This window comes from Papaver somniferum, chromosome 2 (genome assembly GCF_003573695.1).
Source record: "Papaver somniferum cultivar HN1 chromosome 2, ASM357369v1, whole genome shotgun sequence".
In the NCBI taxonomy this organism is placed as follows: domain Eukaryota; kingdom Viridiplantae; phylum Streptophyta; class Magnoliopsida; order Ranunculales; family Papaveraceae; genus Papaver; species Papaver somniferum.
Window position 1 is genome coordinate 198,840,782 of NC_039359.1, and position 17,186 is coordinate 198,857,967.

A 17,186-nucleotide genomic window follows, 5' to 3' on the forward strand; every position below is an offset into this window, starting at 1 on the left:
TCCCCACAATTCTGTCTCTTAGTTGTACGTTAGAGTCGTCCTCTATTATCCCTGGTTTTCTCTGAAAAACATAGTTAGACTATGACTTAAAGACTTCACTTGGGATCCGTGAAGTCACATCCGACTTCACTTGGGATCCGTGAAGTCGCATCCGACTTCACCTGTATCTCCGCATTCCTCGTATGTTTGTAGGGTCCACGAGAATTTCACGACGAGACGTCGAGACCTTAGGTTCGAGATGGACTCATCCGCCTGGTAAAGGACAAGATTCAGGTTCGAGATGGACAAAAATCTCGTGTGTTGACGTCGGCTGATGCCTAAGCGGGAAAATAGTCGAAAAGGGAGTATTTTGGGCGGGATAGTTTAAAACCCTCGAAAACATTTCTAGTTCTAGGGTTTTTCAATTGGTGAAAAAACTCGAACCTTCTTCAGAAATTGAAGATGGCGAAAGACGATTTAAAACTCAGTTCTGCAAAGAGATCGTACAGACAAGCATCAAGTGTGGGAAACCGACAAGAGGAAGCTCGATGGGCAAATGTAATAGGAGACATTTTAAAGAATAGAGGTGAATACATTGAAGCATTAAAATGGCTTCGAATCGATTACGAACTCTCTATGAAATACCTTCCTGAAAAACAACTCCTTCCTACTTGTCAATCCCTTGGTGAGATTTATCTCCGTCTTCAAGATTACAAACAAGCTAAGGTTTATCAGGTAAAACCATAGAATTCGGTTTAGATTCAGTAAACCATATGAGGGTGATTTGTGAATCTCCTCTTAACATAATAATTTGCACTGCAATCATTAAATTGTTTCTGTACTTCACAAAATTATAACGCGAAGGCTTTTAAACTTTCTCTAGTTCATCATCTCAAACATTTTGACCTAGCTTACTTTTGCAATGCCTGGTTGAATTGCTTGATTATTTGGTGCAAGGAATTTAGTTATAGTGGTTAACTATTCAAATGTTGATTAGGATAAAACAATCATACGGTACAGAGAGCAAACTTATTATGAAATCTTTATGTGCACACTTAAGTGACAACCAATGCTTTTTAATATTATTAAATAGGGAGTTTTGAGAAACTGAAGGTTGAGATACAATTCAACGCTCATGCGATTGCACAATTAAACTAAGAAAATACCTCATTTGATTCTTTTTCCGTTAAGTAAAGTTTTTATTGTGTTAAAATGCAGAAAAAACATTTAGAGCTGGCTAATGATTCTGGTGACCTTATTGAGCAACAAAGGGCAAGCACCCAACTTGGTCGGACTTATCATGAAATGTTTATGAAATCTGATGATGACCATTCATCACGTAGGAGTGCCAAGAAATATTTTAATTTAGCCATGCAACTTGCCCGAGCTCTGAAGGAAAACGGAGCAGCAAACGAATCTTCATCCTTCCTGAAGGAATTTATCAATGCTCACAACAACGTTGGCATGCTCCAAATGGATCTTGATAACTATAAAGAAGCCGAGAGAATCCTTTTGGAAGGCTTAAGGATTTGTGATGAGGAAGAAGTAGCTGAAAATGACGATGGGCGAAGCCGGCTTCACCACCACCTTGGGTACCTTTACACTCAGCTGAGGAAGTGGGAAAAAGCGAAAGACCATATACAGAGGGACATTATTATCTGTAAGAATATTGGGCATTGTCAAGGAGAGGCAAAGGGATATATTAATCTAGGGGAATTATATTATCAAGCTCAGAGATTTGAAGATACTAAACTCTGCTATCAAAAAGCTCTTGACATTGCAAGGTCCATGGAAGATGAGGATGCTCTAGTTAATCAAATTCAAGAAAATCTTGGCATTGTTGAGACTGCTATGAGAGTGTGGGATGACATGGGGAAAGAAGCGCAGAACCTCAAGAAGCTGAGCAGAAACACAGGCACAGCCATTGCTAGAGGTAAACCCGACGAAAGAAAGTGTCTTCTCCAGCAGATTAAGTGCCTCGACACCCTCATTGAAAATTCCAGCCGAATCTTTTCGTGGGACAAAGTAAGTTTTACTTTTACTTTCTAACTCGTTTTGTTCGCCTGCCTGTTTACCTGAAGCAAGTTGCATTAGTATAGCTTATGAATATAATTCAAAGTAACATCTGTTTGGGTGCAAGCCTAACTTTAAAACCAAGATGCTCTATTATATCTTAATACATAAAACTTAAGCAACTTAAGCATTTGGTTGGTTGCAATCTTAACTTGAAGCCCAGATTAAGAATAAGCCAGAGAATCCTTGGAGTGAATTTTTTTGATCTGAACAACCTGCAGCTTTGGTTTCTCTTTTAGTCTTTGTTTCTCCTGGAGGAGACCCTCCTTCTCTTCCTCCTCTCAGTCTCAGAAGCTCAAGAAGCTGTGGATAGTTGCAGTACAGCAACACTGGGGGCTTGTAAGCATTTCTGTTTTCCGGGGACAGAATTTCCTGATTTGATGTCATTTTCTTGTGTTCTAGCATCTAGATTTTGCGAAAAAGAAGAAAAGAATAGCAAGAGATCTCGGTGATAAGGAATTGCTGAGTGACTCTCTTCTGGCCATTGGCGAATCATACCATAAGCTCAGGAACTTCCAGAAAGCTCTTAAATGGTACAGAAAGAGTTGGGACACATCCAAGTCTATTAGGAACTTGGAGGTTAGTGAGTCTGAAGCTTGTTTGATTGGTTAAATACAGTCCAGATATAGTATTACCAATCAAGTGATCCTTTTTTTATCTATGCTTAATCAGTATATCATAAATTAGCGTAATCTTTAGTGGATTCTTATCCGATGTTAGTACTTTCAGGGGCAAGCACTAGCCAAGATTAACATTGGAGATGTCTTGGACTCACAGGGTGATTGGATTGGTGCACTGGAGGCATTTAAAGAAGGCTATAGGCAATTATTTCCACTCTATATGTAGCTTTCTTAGTTCTTTTTTATTCGAGAATTGATACTTCCACTGGCAAGAACAAGTTATGTTACCAGTGGTCTCATGGTTCAAAAGTTATACATTGTTTTTTCACATTCAACACTTTGCAGAATTGCAGTTCAATCCAAAGTGCGTCAAGTACAGATTTCTGCACTTGAAAATATGCATTATAGCTACATGATAAGGTTTGACAATGTTGAAGAGGCCAGGTAATTCTGCTTCATGCTAAGCTGCTAACAGACTAGCTAAAGCTTCACAGTTTAGGCCACACGATGTTGTACTCTATCTAAGTAAATATTCTATATTCCAGGAAGTTGCAGCTCAAAATTCAAGAAATGAAAAAGCCTCAAAATGCAAACCATGAAGAAGAAGATCCACTTAGTGAGTGTGCTGAAACTGATACAGAAGAGTTTGATTGCCCATCTAATGAATGCAATTCACCAGAGTTCAGCGAATGTGCCTCTACAAGATCAAAATCACTCAGTACCACTGAAGATGATGTCCCTTTGAGTTCATTACTTCGACCCAGAAAAACATTGTCCAAACAAAAAGTTTCCCAGGTAGAAAGACCCTTAACTACTCCAACTGAAAGTTCCCCTAAAAGTATGAGTAATTCAACAGGTAAACAGAAGATGTTCAGTGGTCGGAAACGTGTACGTTTAGTCATTTCTGATGATGAAAGTGATGGTGGGGACAAGTCCAAATATTCAAGAGAAAAATGTCATATCCCAGATGAGAACTTGCCAACTTCTTATGATTGTTAGTTCCTTTAACAGATATCACCTCTTGCTATTATTTGGGATTTAAATTGTTTTACTGTCTACAAAACTTGGTGAGCTCATGACTTGTTTTTTCACAGCTAGGAAGAATGATGAACTTGCCAACGGAGTTCAGGTAACAATTATGTAGCTAATTAAGTCAACCTCCACATTTCACAATGCTTCTACTTGTGTCGTTTCTCGTGTGAGTTAAGGAGGGTGGAGCAACTTATTTGTTGTATTAGTGACAAGCTGATTTGATTCTGCCAGGCAAGCTTCCATCGGATTGCCTCCGAAGACATACATAGTGTTTCCACTCCTATAAATCATGAAGAAAGTAATTCTTCTTACAAATTGGGGAGCTCTAAGCTCGTGGTTAGAAATGACACATATTTCAGATCTTTCGGCGACAAGGGAGTTGATGATGCTTCACATTTTTCTACGAGTGGGTCTAAAGCTGATGGTGATCATATCTCTGATAACCTTCTTCAAAAACGTAATCCTGCAGATTTTTCTGATGACAATTTGTTGGTAAGTTGTAACAAGTAATTGATAATCACTTCCTGGATGCTCACTCCAGACTTTTGCATTAGACTTTTCTGAGATTCTGTTTTCTGATCTGATTGCAGCATAATATCACATTTAGAATTGATGATAAAGTGATACATCTGGATGCATTCTCTTGCATGGTTGATGAGATGCTAAGCATTGAATCTATCAAATCTGAAGTTGCCTGTCTATATTATTTACAGCTGTCTGATGAGAAGAGGTCCAAAGGTATGCTTATTATCCAGTTTTTCATTTTCTATGAGAATGTTGTAAGTTTCCTCACCGCCTTCAAGATTATTAAAATAACTCTTTTAATTGCCATTATTGTGTTTGTGTCTACAAAATTTGTTATCTGCGTGTCACAAGAAGGGACTAAGAGGTGACTAGAAATACTGAAAGCAATGGGTAAAAAAAGAATATGATGACATTAAAACTACCACTACAAGGAGACAGATGATCAAGAAGCAGAGAAGTTAAGAATGTAAAGCTAGCAAGTGAAAAGGTTAGGCAGAGGGTTTCCAAATAGTAAAGATAGAATGGGATGTGGCAGAATATTTTAAGAATGATTTAGATTGATCAACTAGATGGTAGAGGTTTACGCCAGTGGTACAAGTTCTATACGTCCTACTTTTAAATTCATTCATATCCTCTTATTTTCCAAATAGTAAAGCTTGATGTTAAATCCAAAGGGAGAGTTTTGTTTTATTTTAGTTTCCGATGGTCATGGACTCATGGCTTGGCTAGTTCATAAACTTGTTAAAGAGTCAATGTTTTACCTAGCACGTGAAGAAGTGATAATTCCTGAGCCAACATTTTATAAATTTCATTAAGTATATAACCCATTGTTGCAACCAGTAATAGATGTGTAGATCAAAGAAAATAACTAGCTACTTCTACACATATCTTCAGCATATGACCCGTGGTATTTGAATTCTTGACATATTTTTATCTTCCTTTACATAAATTGGCCTAAGGAGCATCTTTAGTTCGACTTTACAATTTGTGTGTACCTTATCAGGTCTATTGCCTGTTATTCGGCATATGATGTGTGGTGGTAAAGTTCTAGAATCCTTGGAACCAGCCACATTGAAGGATTATATATGGGGAAAAGGCTGGATTGAAGTAACTATTGACGGTATGGTTCATGTCATGCTGTTTAAATCTATGAATCATGTCGAGGACCTATTAAAGTTTTCATGCATCTCTAAGTGGTGCGTAAAGTACGTAGTTACACGTACTGAGCTTTTGTATAAAACTATAAACGTATTTCTGATTGAGTGCATCTGATAGATCTGATGTCGTTGCTGTCGGAGTGAGCGTATCTGATGTATCCGGTTTTGCAGTATGGGTCCAGAAACGCTTGATAAAGTTGTATATTGATTGGTGCAAGAAGTTGTCTGAGGCACCCAGTATCAAGTTGCTTAAGAAATTATACAACTTAGAGGTTAGTCTATTTTATACTTAGTGCTTCAAAGCCTTTAATATTGATACAAATATGCTCTCAGTTATTGCCGTGGGACTAAAGGTATAAACAAACAAGATGGAAAAATCTTCACGACACTGATGATGCATTTTATTTGTTTAACTTCTACGTCTCTGCCTTGAGTTTTATTTTCGCCCAGGTATCAGAAGATGAAATCCTTGGATCTGAATGTGAACTGCAAGATATATCAGTTGCACCCTTATTAAATGCATTAAACGAGCATAAGGCAATCGCATTGTTAGACCTTTCACATAATCAATTAGGTAAAGTTTTTATTTCTGTTCGATCTTTATATTTCTATTTGTTGGTTCTCTCTATTGTTTTTCACAATTCGTACTGCTTTGCTACAAAGTTTTCTAAGAAACATATAGTCTCTCATGTTTTTAATAAGCCATTTATCATCTGCTTATGATTTCCAGGAAATGAAACAATGGAGAAACTTCAGCAGATTTTTGTTTTATCAAGCCAAAAATATGGAGGCTTGACATTGGACTTGCACTGCAACCGATTTGGTCCAACTGCTTTATTTCAGGTTATTTGATTGTGATCTTAATTCGTCTCACTTTCATATTTCCAGCTCTTCACACATGCATTTTCTATTTCGTATTTATTAGATCTACTTGATCATTATTCAAATTTTAAGAAGATCAAATGCAGTAGTGTGAACCTGAAGCTATAGTTACTAATATCATGTTTTCACACGCTTATGCTCTACATCACAAGACATGCACACAAATACACGATGCCTAGAATATCTGTGCAAGTATACTTTGAAGTGTCAACATCTGTCGGTCACGAGTGTCGGTGTTGGCAAGTACTGGCTACCCCTGGTTCTTAGAATCTTCGCGCATTAGAGAGCCGGATTAGTTTCATGTCCCTGTTACATACGGCTAAAGATGTCAAAGCACCTCTAGTAGTATTATAACCAGGTGGAAAGTCCACTTATTTAAGTTATTTCCTAGTAACCAAAATATCAAATGCTCTTCAATCACTTCCATGACAGCATTTCCATATTTCTCTTCACCAGATCTGTGAATGCCCTGTGCTGTTTGCGCGGTTAGAAGTGCTAAATGTCTCAGGGAATCGGCTAACAGATGGATGTGGGGAATACCTCTCAACCATTTTAGGAAGCTGCAAAGGTATGATACTGTTCCGCTGTTTTGTATGGTCGACTTTTGGTTACCTGGTTTATTTATTGAACATCAATTACATTCACAAAAGCAAGTCGTATAAGAAAAAAATTAAAAATGCAATTTATATTTCTAGCATCTTTGGTGTTTATGCCAAAAGCATATGCATGTTTCATATTCTGATATTATCTTCTTCAGCCCTTTATAGCCTGAACATAGAACGATGTTCTATTACATCTAGAACAATTCAAAAGGTTGCAGAGGCAATAAGTTCTGGTTCTGTTCTGTCTCATCTCTCAATAGGTATTGCTCACAATCTCGTCAATGACTGGTACTTCACAGCAGATTAGCTAATATTTACGCCATCTTTTAACAAAATGCCTCTCTTGAAGCGCACAACAACCCAATCTCTGGAAATGCGATGATTAGTCTACTGAGCAAACTTGCTACATTGAAGAGGTTTAAATTTTTTTTACTTTTGTTTTCCAGACATCCTTCGATGACTTTGTATATTTCCTTTTCTTAAACCTTTCTTTAATAATTTGGTGCTGTTAGTGATTGTAACTGTAATCAACTAATGCTTGAATCATTTACGTGACTCTAGATTTTCAGATCTAAATCTAGGTGGTATAAAGTTAAGCAAATCCGTGAGTGACAGCTTATGCCAACTCATGCAAACATCATGCATGTCAAGTTTGATTGTTGGGAACACAAATATTGGTGCTGTGAGTGATTCTTTCGTGTTCAGTTGCCTTTTTTCCTTTTATTCGAGAAAAGAAATATCAAAATGTCAATGTAGGATGGAGCACTGGAGGTGGCGAAAGCATTATCGGTTGGGCCTCAAGAGCTTAATACTCTTGACTTATCATTTTGCGGTATAACATCCTGTCATACTGAGAGATTGTGCACCAATATCTCTTTAATCGGGGGTATTCTGGAGTTAAATCTTGGAGGAAACCCCATTGGACAGCAGGTTTGTCTCTCTTTGATTCTGGTGCTGTGTTTCTAAAACGTTTAACCTATATCTGCTTGCCCTGCAAAGTGCAATGAGTTGGTTTCTTCAGGAAGAATTGAAAGCGCTGCAAACTAACAGTATTGGACTAAACTACTGCAAAATTTAGCATACTAGTTTAATATGTAGAAGAAATATGTGCCCTAAATTACCCCTTTTTTGTTTATATTTTGCATTTTGTTCTCCCTAGTCCTTGACTCTCTTTGTTAAGTGCACTCGCCCTCATAATTTCCTGTAAAATTTTATCTTTCTGTTTAATGGTTCCAACACTAGATTTTATAAAGATTCAATCATATACAAACTTCTAATAGTAGGGTTTTGTCCTCGTCATGGTCTGTTTTATACTTTTTGGCAGAATTAGATTGTATAATATAAGTCAAGCAGCTGAAACATTTGGTGGCCAGAATGGTATAGTTTCAGGCATGGAAAATGTGGTTGATTGTTGACAATGATCTCATGTAGTATTTCGTTTGTTGTAAACGACACTATACATTTGTTTGTTTCTTGTGGACGTCAATATGCAGTATGGGCTGTTTTTTTCTCTTCTATTTTTGCTGAACTTATCCAGGGGTTTCATCTTTTAACACTGTTGGGGGGTTAAGCCTCTCTTTTCCCCCGAGTTATGAATTTAAGAATCCTCCCGTATCCATGAAAGCAGGGTGCCGATGCTTTGGTGTCTCTACTAACGAACCCAGAATGCAGTTTGAAAGATCTGGTTCTTAACAAGTGCAATCTTGGGCTTGCTGGAATTATTAAAATACTGCATGCTCTAACAGGTAGACACTTCAACAATTGTCGTTTTTTTTTTCTTTTTTTTTCCCCAACTTGACTTTGCTGTTACTCCCTATAGAAATGAAAAACCAACCTGTGTTATGCTTTTCATTTTCAGAGAATCAAGTTCTAGAAGAACTCAATCTTGAAGAGAATAGTGATTCAAAAAAGGATAATACTTCAGAATCCGACTTGATAACACAAGGTAGCTTGAAATTCTTACAAGCAGAAGTTGAATCATCGGATGCTAATCCCAATAGCTGTTCACTGAAGGAAGTTGAGGTTACTCATCAAGAAAAAGAAGAATGTATAGTTTATTCTGAAATTGAACTTGAAGTTGCTGATAGTGAAGAAGATCTTCCAACGAAGGGGAAGGCAGTCTTATCTGGTGGATTTGAAAATAGTTGCACCAGCTCTTGCCAAAAGAACAGTTCATTTCAAGGAAGTCAATTAATTGAAGAACTTTCTTCCTCCATCGCTTTCGCGAAACATTTGAAATTACTTGTCCTCAGTAATAATGGATTCACGGCTGATGTCGCAGAAACTTTATATACATCATGGTCTTCAAGTTCAGGTCGCGGGTTGGCACGGAGGCACATTAAGGATCAGACAATTCATTTTTCTGTGGAAGGAAAGTCATGTTGCGGGATTAAGGTTTGCTGCAAAAGAGACTGATATATATGTAAATTGGAATGTTTTTTCTCGTTGTGTTATCATGTTCTAGCAAACTGCAGCTCATTTGCAAAGGATTTTAGGCATTATAAGTAAAACTCTTTGAATATCTTCCACACTGGTTTGTAATAAACTAATACGTATGGAACTTGGAGCCTGGAGATATATATTCTCACGACATGCATGAAAAGACCCCAACCATACTCTAAAATTGCAATTCCAATTAGAGATACCTGCAGGGAGATTCGGAGCAGCCATGCGATTCCTTCAACATGCTAGAAATAAGAAATGCTAGAAATAAGAAATGTAATGCAGGTTGGGGATTCTTTCATGATATACTGGGTGAATCAACTTTAGTACCAAAAGTTAATCTTGAGAATGGTAACTTGCACGGAGTGAATTTAGTAAAACAAAAATTAGCTTCTCGCCCGCAGGATAGTGGTCTAGAATTAGTAGGTGTTTGTGTTTGCTGGGTCAAAACCCTCAATGTTCTTGTGTGTAAGCATGTAAATGGAGTTTGTAATGGTGTTGGTCATCAATTGGAACTGCCATCGTTTTTTAGGAAAAGAAACTAGGGATCATTTGCATTATTTATACTCAATTCGTTCTCCTGATATCATTTTCCTATCAGACTAACACCATGGTTGTTTATTCCTGACTCATCTAAGTCGTCTGGATATGAGTCATCTGGATCTGAGTGAAATCATTTGACTCATCTGGATCTGACTCAATATGTTTGTTGTGAGTCAGATCTGACTCAACTAAATCAAAAATATGTGAGTCAGTGGTTTGATCCTATGAGTCACTGGTATTTTGTTACTGACTCAAACGGGTCCGAGTCAGAAGTTAGGTCTGAGTTAGAGGTCGAGTCAGATCTGACTCAAAGTAGAAAACAAACAGTCTGACTGCTGACTCAGCGCGAGTCAGGGGTTGACTCAGACCCAGATGCCGAGTCATCTAGAAACAAGCAAGGTGTAAGCTAACTGATGATAGGATCCTTAACCTAACTAGCTTTCGAAGAATGCCAAGTAGGAGATATGTCCTTTCTAGAGGTTAAGCTGGAGGTATTCTTCTTCTTTGGAAGGATGGATTTAAGTTAGATGTTGTCCATTTGTCTGATAATATGATACACGCAATAGTTAACAATGACCCTGCAAAGGGTGATTAATTTATATCTTGCATGGTACACCTTATAGAACTGACCAACTTGAGTAATGTCAATACATTAGGAATCTAAATTCTTCAGTTTCTATCCCTTGGGTCCTCATAGGAGACCTTAATACTACTGTGCACATGTTAGAAAGAAATTCTAGTTCAAACTCTACTTCTTCTGAAGTTCTTGAGCACATAAGAGAATCTAACTTGCATGACATGGGTTTTAGTAGAAACCCTTTCGCTTGGACTAGTAATAGTCATGGAACAAGTAAAATAAAATCCAGATCGGATAGAGCTCTCACTAATAGTGAATGGACAATTAAGTATCCTAATGCCACTTTATCTCATCTTCCCCAAATGGGTTCAGATCACTCACCCACTCTTCTTTCTCTCTATACTAAAACAATAATATTAGGGAGAATTAGAAGTTCTTTGAACACTGACTGCAAAATGATGCATGCAAGAATGAAATTGTTAATGCTTGGAAATCTAATAGTTTTGGATCTGCAACTTATGTTTTATCTGATAAATTGTCAAATACTAGACATTTTTTGTCTAAAATGGAGTAAATGTACTCTTGGTTATATTCAAGCAACCATCAACACTCTTCAACAAAAGTTATCACAACTTCAAGCCATAAATGTGCAAGGAAATAACACCATTGAAGTCCTAAAAATTGAGAAAGAGATTGATTCTCCGAATGAAATTCAAGCTTCTTCAAATAGGCAGAAATATAGAAACCATTTGTATAACAATATGAACAAGAACTCCAAATACTTCCATATTAGAGCAAACCAGAGAAGAATAAGAAACATAATTGATTCATTGCAAGCCCGGAATGGAACATGGTGTCAAGATAGAGACTCAATTGAGCATCCGCTTCTCTCTCATTTTCAAAAGATCAGCACCACTTCTAGCCCAACAAATAGTATAATTTTATTCAATATATCTGCAACTGTATTTCTCAAGATCAAAATAATGCTATCCCATATGATCAATTTTTTTTACCAAGCATTAATGTCAATGGGACCATGGAATGCTCCGGGTCCGGATGGTTTCCCTCCGGGTTTTTATGAATCACAATGGCAAGTAGTCACGGAAGATGTTTGTAAGATGATTAAAGATTTCTTTCACTCGGGTTTGCTTCTCAAAAAGCTCAACAATACAAGGGTCAATTTAATTCCTAAAACTTCTACGGATCATAATCTTGAAGATTTCCGTCCAATTTCTTTATGTAACACAATTTACAAGTTAATCTCCAAGATCATTGCTCTTCGTCTTAAAAAGCATATGGTGGATATCATTTATCCAATGCAATCTGCATACATTCCCGGTAGACTGACTTCTGAGATTAAATGGTTCAATAACTGGTTAAAGCTATAAAGAATAAAGGAGGAAGGAAGGGTCATTTTGCTCTAAAAAAGGACATGTCGAAAGCATTCGACAGATTAGAATGTGACTTTTCTCTTGGAAAATTTAAGAAAATTTGGTTTATGTGAAAAACTCTGTCAGCTCATTTTTCAAAGTATCAACACCACTCACTTGGTTTAATCCAAAATTGAATACTCCCAGAACAAACTTCATATAGTTGAGACCAAGCAACTACCCTAGTTCACTTAGTTTCCTCAGTATCCCTGCGCTTCCAACTTCAATGAGTGCATGCACTGGAACAATTCCTTTGGATCGTATTCCAAACAGTAAGGAACAACAAATTTGTTTGGTAACAACTTTTTCGATTCTTCCAAGATAAAGATATCTCAAGTCATACGTAAAAGCTCTTCCGTTTAATATAATAAACTCCTTTGCCTGGTTAGATCAATCTATCCATAACTACCAAAGTAGTCAAGTTTAGATTCGCACTCAATCAAAATAAATCTCAAAGAGATATATTTAGAATACCGATCTTACGCAACTAATCAATCGAATAATTATGATTCTAGTTGGATCCCAGCCGATCAAGGTTTGTGCACACCCAAAGATTTGAGAACTAATAAGAAATCTTCTTCGTCTTCAAATCTTCTTTAATCTTCAGTAAACACCTGCACAACACCACTTGAATCTCTTGTAATCAATCACACACAGAAAGGAGTCTGTTAACAATGGATTATCACAAGATGTCTTTAGATCTACAAACAGTTCTAAAGATCCCGTCGATACCTCGGGATAACAAGCTTGAGATAGCAACACTTGTGAGTTCGACCGAGCAATGCTCTAACAGTCTCCCTAATATGGCGTCGAGTTTGATATTGGATACATGTGTTGCAATTGAGTCGTTTTTTGTTGTCCGATACGAATGTCAATCGGTATCCATATTTTCTTGCTTCTGCGTTGTCGCCCTTTTTTTATTTCTTTTCCTTTGATCTCTTATCATTTGTGCCTCTGTAGTATTTTCCCTTCTTTCTCCGATATGCTACGTGCTTATTTCAGGTTGATCGTGTGGCATTTTTTACATCGTCGTAGGTGATTGTTTCGCTTTAGAGGCGGAAGGATTTTGTGCGAACCGTGATGGTTCCGTTTGAGGTTTTTAAGTATCTGGTTGTAGCTTTTAATGATCAGATCCGAAAACTATATTTACTCTTTTTGAGGGGATCCGAACGTTTTTGGATACTGGCATAGCTATTGGTTAGATAGTCAGCAAACCGTAGTTCAAGATAATTGTGAAAATATAAAGTTTATACACATTGAAATTATAAAGACCACACTGACTGGCTTAGGTATACCACCACATATGCTAACTTTTGTTTTCTCAAGGTTATTCCAAGATAATATTCGGAGCGGATACGCTTTATGGACATGCCTACATGTTTTCGGACTCGATACAATGTTTTGCATTGGACGAATATCAACAAGACAACTCGTAGTTCTTTGTTGGAAATCTTAAATAACTTATCTATAAATATTTTAGTTGTGGTTTTTAAGTAAGTTTTCATATATGTGTTCCCCGAATGGATAACTTACAAAACAACATCTCTTGCAATGATCTTATGTAAGTAAAACACATAACAAGTTTTTAAACGACTTAAAACAACTTAGGCGAAGCAAAGACAAGCACAATAAAGTAAATATGCGGAGTATAAACTTAAAGAACAACGGAAAGATAAAGAACCATAATAAATAAAAGAATGACTAACTAGCATTTTCCCGATTGCATAAAGTTGAGTTGAGAAATCCCCTTAGTCGGCGCCAAAATGTAGTTGCTTAAAATCTAACCACTACACCCAAATAGAGATAAACTCATTACAAAACTAAGGACATAAGTAAAGGGACACTAGTGAGATAATTTGTACTTCATTGATATAATCTTGAGGTTTTCCTTGAGAGAGTCAATGCCATGATCCTTAGCTTTGAGGGTAAGATTACATATTTGCAGGTCGAGGTGGCGCCATCTTCTCAATGAACCGATGCTCCTCAAGGCTAAGTTACATATATTTCAGAGTATTCCTAGATTTATGCACGGGATTTCCGTATTTACGAAATACTAGCCCTTTTGGCTTAGAAGGACACTAATTTGGAATATGGTATCTACACCTAGCCTTGAATATGTGCCAGATAATTAAGCTGCATAATTATGACCATCCTATCATGCCCTTTACCTTTGTTTCATCACTAAACCAAGCATTTAACCATTCATAGAAAATGTTGCACTTATTCTTTATATAATTCATGTCAAAGTTCAAGTGATTATGTACCTGAACTGTAAAGTTACATGTAAAAAAGAGGTGGTTAAGGATTATTCTACCTGGTTGTATAGGTTACATTTTATATCTATGTCAGCGAGAAATACCGAAACTCTCATACCTGTTAATAAAATAATGTAGGCCTCTTTCCAGATAAAGATTTTTATTGTTAACTTATGTTCAGGTTCCAGATTCTCCCCCAGTCAACTGTGTTGTTAGTTGTTGCGATAACTTATGGAATCATAAAGAGAATGAACTGTAAATTTATTATGGTATTTAGATTCCAATGAGCAATGTCTTCCATATCATGCATAGGTATTTCAATATCTTTTTTTTTTATCTTTTATATTGTTTTTGGTTCAAGATAAACATTCAATTTATTATATCCCATGTTTTATTGTCAGTTAACTAGAGCTTAGCACGTGCTGTAATGGCACGAAAATTGATATATGTTGTACTGAATCTTCTTATGGTTAAATTTTATAATTGTTTTTGTGGAATTGATTTGATGGATTCTTACCGTCACAAAATTGATGGTGTGTTGATAATTTTGTTAACAAAATTTTAGACACATTTTTGTACAAAAAATGCAAGTGCTATTGACCATTGGTTGAGTTGGAATGGCCGCCGGGAAGAAAGACAAATACAATTTATGAAAAAGAAATATCAAATAGATGAGTTTAAAAAAACAAAAATTCCCTTCCCGTTATTACATATACATGCTACACTAAAACTGCATAAAACCTGAAAGTTTGGTTGCAAAATAAGCTGCATACAACGATGTCGTCCTAGTTATCTCCAGTTACAAAGAGAATATTCTTATCCACAACCAAAAGACCTATGTAATAACAACAACAATATACGTATTTGTACACCAAGAGATATCACGTTTAAAGACGTAAATTATCTAATTCAAACCAACAATACCAAAACTGAATTAGAAATTAGTTCGTTGTGTTTAACGAACAACTACATCACGTGATTTACATCCTCCAGTAATGCTAAAATGCTAGATTATCACACATACATCAAATTACATATATTTTTTATTTACACTAATTTCAATGTGTGTGCAAAAATGAATCACAAAATTCACCATTCCATAGATTTCATTATATGTTCATTTGTTATATGCATTTGGAGAAGGAAATACAAACCCTCACCCTCCTCCAATAATTGAATTCAATATTAAAACCTTAATAATATTCAACAAACGCAGTATAATTGCAATCAGAAACAATCAGATTGCGTGCATCACTGCAAGATCAAATTCTTGTACATATATCAGCAACGGGACATTACCTTGGATTTGATGTTGGTATGCAGCGACCCACCCAGCTGTAACTATAAGCATTTGCCACCATGTTAACGTTGCATCTTCGGGGGTAATGGATATATCTTTTCCCTGGATGAATTCGATCAAGCCTTTAACAAGAAATTTTCTAAGTCCAGCGTAAAAATATCCTTGGACTAAATGCAAATTCGAAGTATTTCTAATTTTTAGAGAGCTACAATAATGTACTACAACAATGTACATACTCAGTTCAAAAACATAAACCAGCTTCTAACCTCATTAAGATAGAAATAACTGGTTAAGTATCCTAAAAATGAGAAACAAGTGGTCTAATCCAAACTATACTAAATAAATTTCAACTAAAATATCTCAAGTAGTACGTATGATATCACTATATGTAGATATCAATTTTTTAACCTTATTAGTCTTATAATCTTGTATGATATCAGTATGTGTAGATATCAATTTGTTAAACTTATTAGTCTTATAATCTTGTCATGGCGAATGTTGGAGCTATATAACCAAACAAACCCAATAAATATCAAAATATGAACAAAAACAAAAGTAGAAGAAAGAGTCACAGAGTCACATATATATTTTTTTTCCAAGTTCCCCTTAATGCAGAACAAAAGCGTGAATAAAATTTTTTGATATCCAAAGTAGAAGAATTATAGAGCAAATCAATATTGATTCTGAAAAGGAGAGGGTACCAAGTAAACCACCAACTTTTTTGTTCGACAATCTGTATGAAAAAAAACTAATGAAATTGCAAGTAAACCAACTTAATGATCCATGAGTTTATATCTCTACCTCTTCTCACTCAGAAAGTCTCGACAATGATGTTCGTGAACCTGATTGTTAATAAGAGTACTTGGACGATCTCAAAAATCAATATTCAAGATCAATCAAGTCAAATCCAATATATCCAAATCCAAATTCTGCCAAGCATCTATGTTTCAAAATACGAATTCTACAAGAAATGCGTCTGGTAGTTGATGTTAATTATATGGAAGTATTTATTAGAATTTAACATGTACTACTTGTATAAATCCTATTATGAAGATAAACACTATAATACGGAAAAGGAAAAACACAAGACAACAGAAGTTTTGTTAAGGAGGAAACCGCAACTGCATAAAAACCCAGGGACCTCGTCCATATTTGAATACCAAACTGTATTAAGCCGCTAAAGACACTATCCTACTATCAGACTTCGAAATGGAATGTAGTTGATACCGAATTCATCCTCCAAGCAATTCAGTTACGGTCGCACTCCATACGTCTCTTGAACCTCGCAACGCACTACAAAATTGATTCCCTTGGCTGATGTCCTTTACAGCCTAGGAGTTACTTCAGCCTATGGAAGACTTTTGATACCAATCATGCTTCACAACTAACTGAGTTTAAGTGTTTCAAATTTGTGAGGTTTATTAGGTTTTTCTATTGCAAACAGATTTTCAAGCCTTGATCATTGATCTAGAGGGAAATCAAGGCTTATCTGTTAGAGGCAGATTGGTATCAAAAGTCTTCATTAAGGCTGAAGCAACTATTAGGTTGTAAAGGACATCATCTAAGGAAAACTACTGCGTAGAGCCTTGCAAGATTCAAGAGACGTAAGAAGCGCCATTGTAATCGAAATGCTTGGAGGATGAATTCGGTCTCAACTACATTCCAGTTCGAAGCTTGATAGTATGCTAGTATCTGTAGCGGCTTAATACAATTTGGTGTTCAAATATGGATGAGGTCCCTGAGTTTTTCTGCAATTGCAGGTCCCTCCT

The 17,186-nt window shown here is 36.3% G+C and overlaps 1 protein-coding gene across 2 annotated transcripts; it reads left to right on the top strand.

Annotated features, from left to right (window-relative positions):
* The first annotated feature begins 383 nt into the window (after nucleotides 1-383).
* Nucleotides 384-9,436, top strand: LOC113350189 (protein TONSOKU-like). Of its 2 annotated transcripts, none has more exons than XM_026594290.1 (20): nucleotides 384-714; nucleotides 1,198-2,004; nucleotides 2,455-2,631; nucleotides 2,782-2,873; nucleotides 3,018-3,116; nucleotides 3,218-3,666; nucleotides 3,767-3,801; nucleotides 3,936-4,196; nucleotides 4,295-4,442; nucleotides 5,233-5,349; nucleotides 5,558-5,658; nucleotides 5,837-5,960; nucleotides 6,117-6,229; nucleotides 6,725-6,836; nucleotides 7,026-7,130; nucleotides 7,220-7,286; nucleotides 7,432-7,552; nucleotides 7,627-7,800; nucleotides 8,498-8,615; nucleotides 8,729-9,436. In XM_026594290.1, the coding sequence occupies exons 1-20, from the start codon at nucleotides 442-444 to the stop codon at nucleotides 9,283-9,285; spliced, it is 4,050 nt and encodes a 1,349-aa protein (XP_026450075.1). In that variant the 5' UTR covers nucleotides 384-441; the 3' UTR covers nucleotides 9,286-9,436. The 2 variants fall into 2 exon arrangements, with proteins under 2 accessions (XP_026450075.1, XP_026450076.1); XM_026594291.1 differs by having other exon boundaries at nucleotides 7,432-7,474.
* Nucleotides 9,437-17,186: the final 7,750 nt, after the last annotated feature.

Bases quoted from the DNA above. Each gene is read 5' to 3' on its own strand.
- LOC113350189 (XM_026594290.1), top strand. From the start codon at position 442: ATGGCGAAAGACGATTTAAAACTCAGTTCTGCAAAGAGATCGTACAGA. The intron at 3,117-3,217 runs GTAATTCTGCTT...TCTATATTCCAG, and splicing joins GACAATGTTGAAGAGGCCAG to GAAGTTGCAGCTCAAAATTC. The intron at 8,616-8,728 runs GTAGACACTTCA...TTTCATTTTCAG, and splicing joins AATACTGCATGCTCTAACAG to AGAATCAAGTTCTAGAAGAA.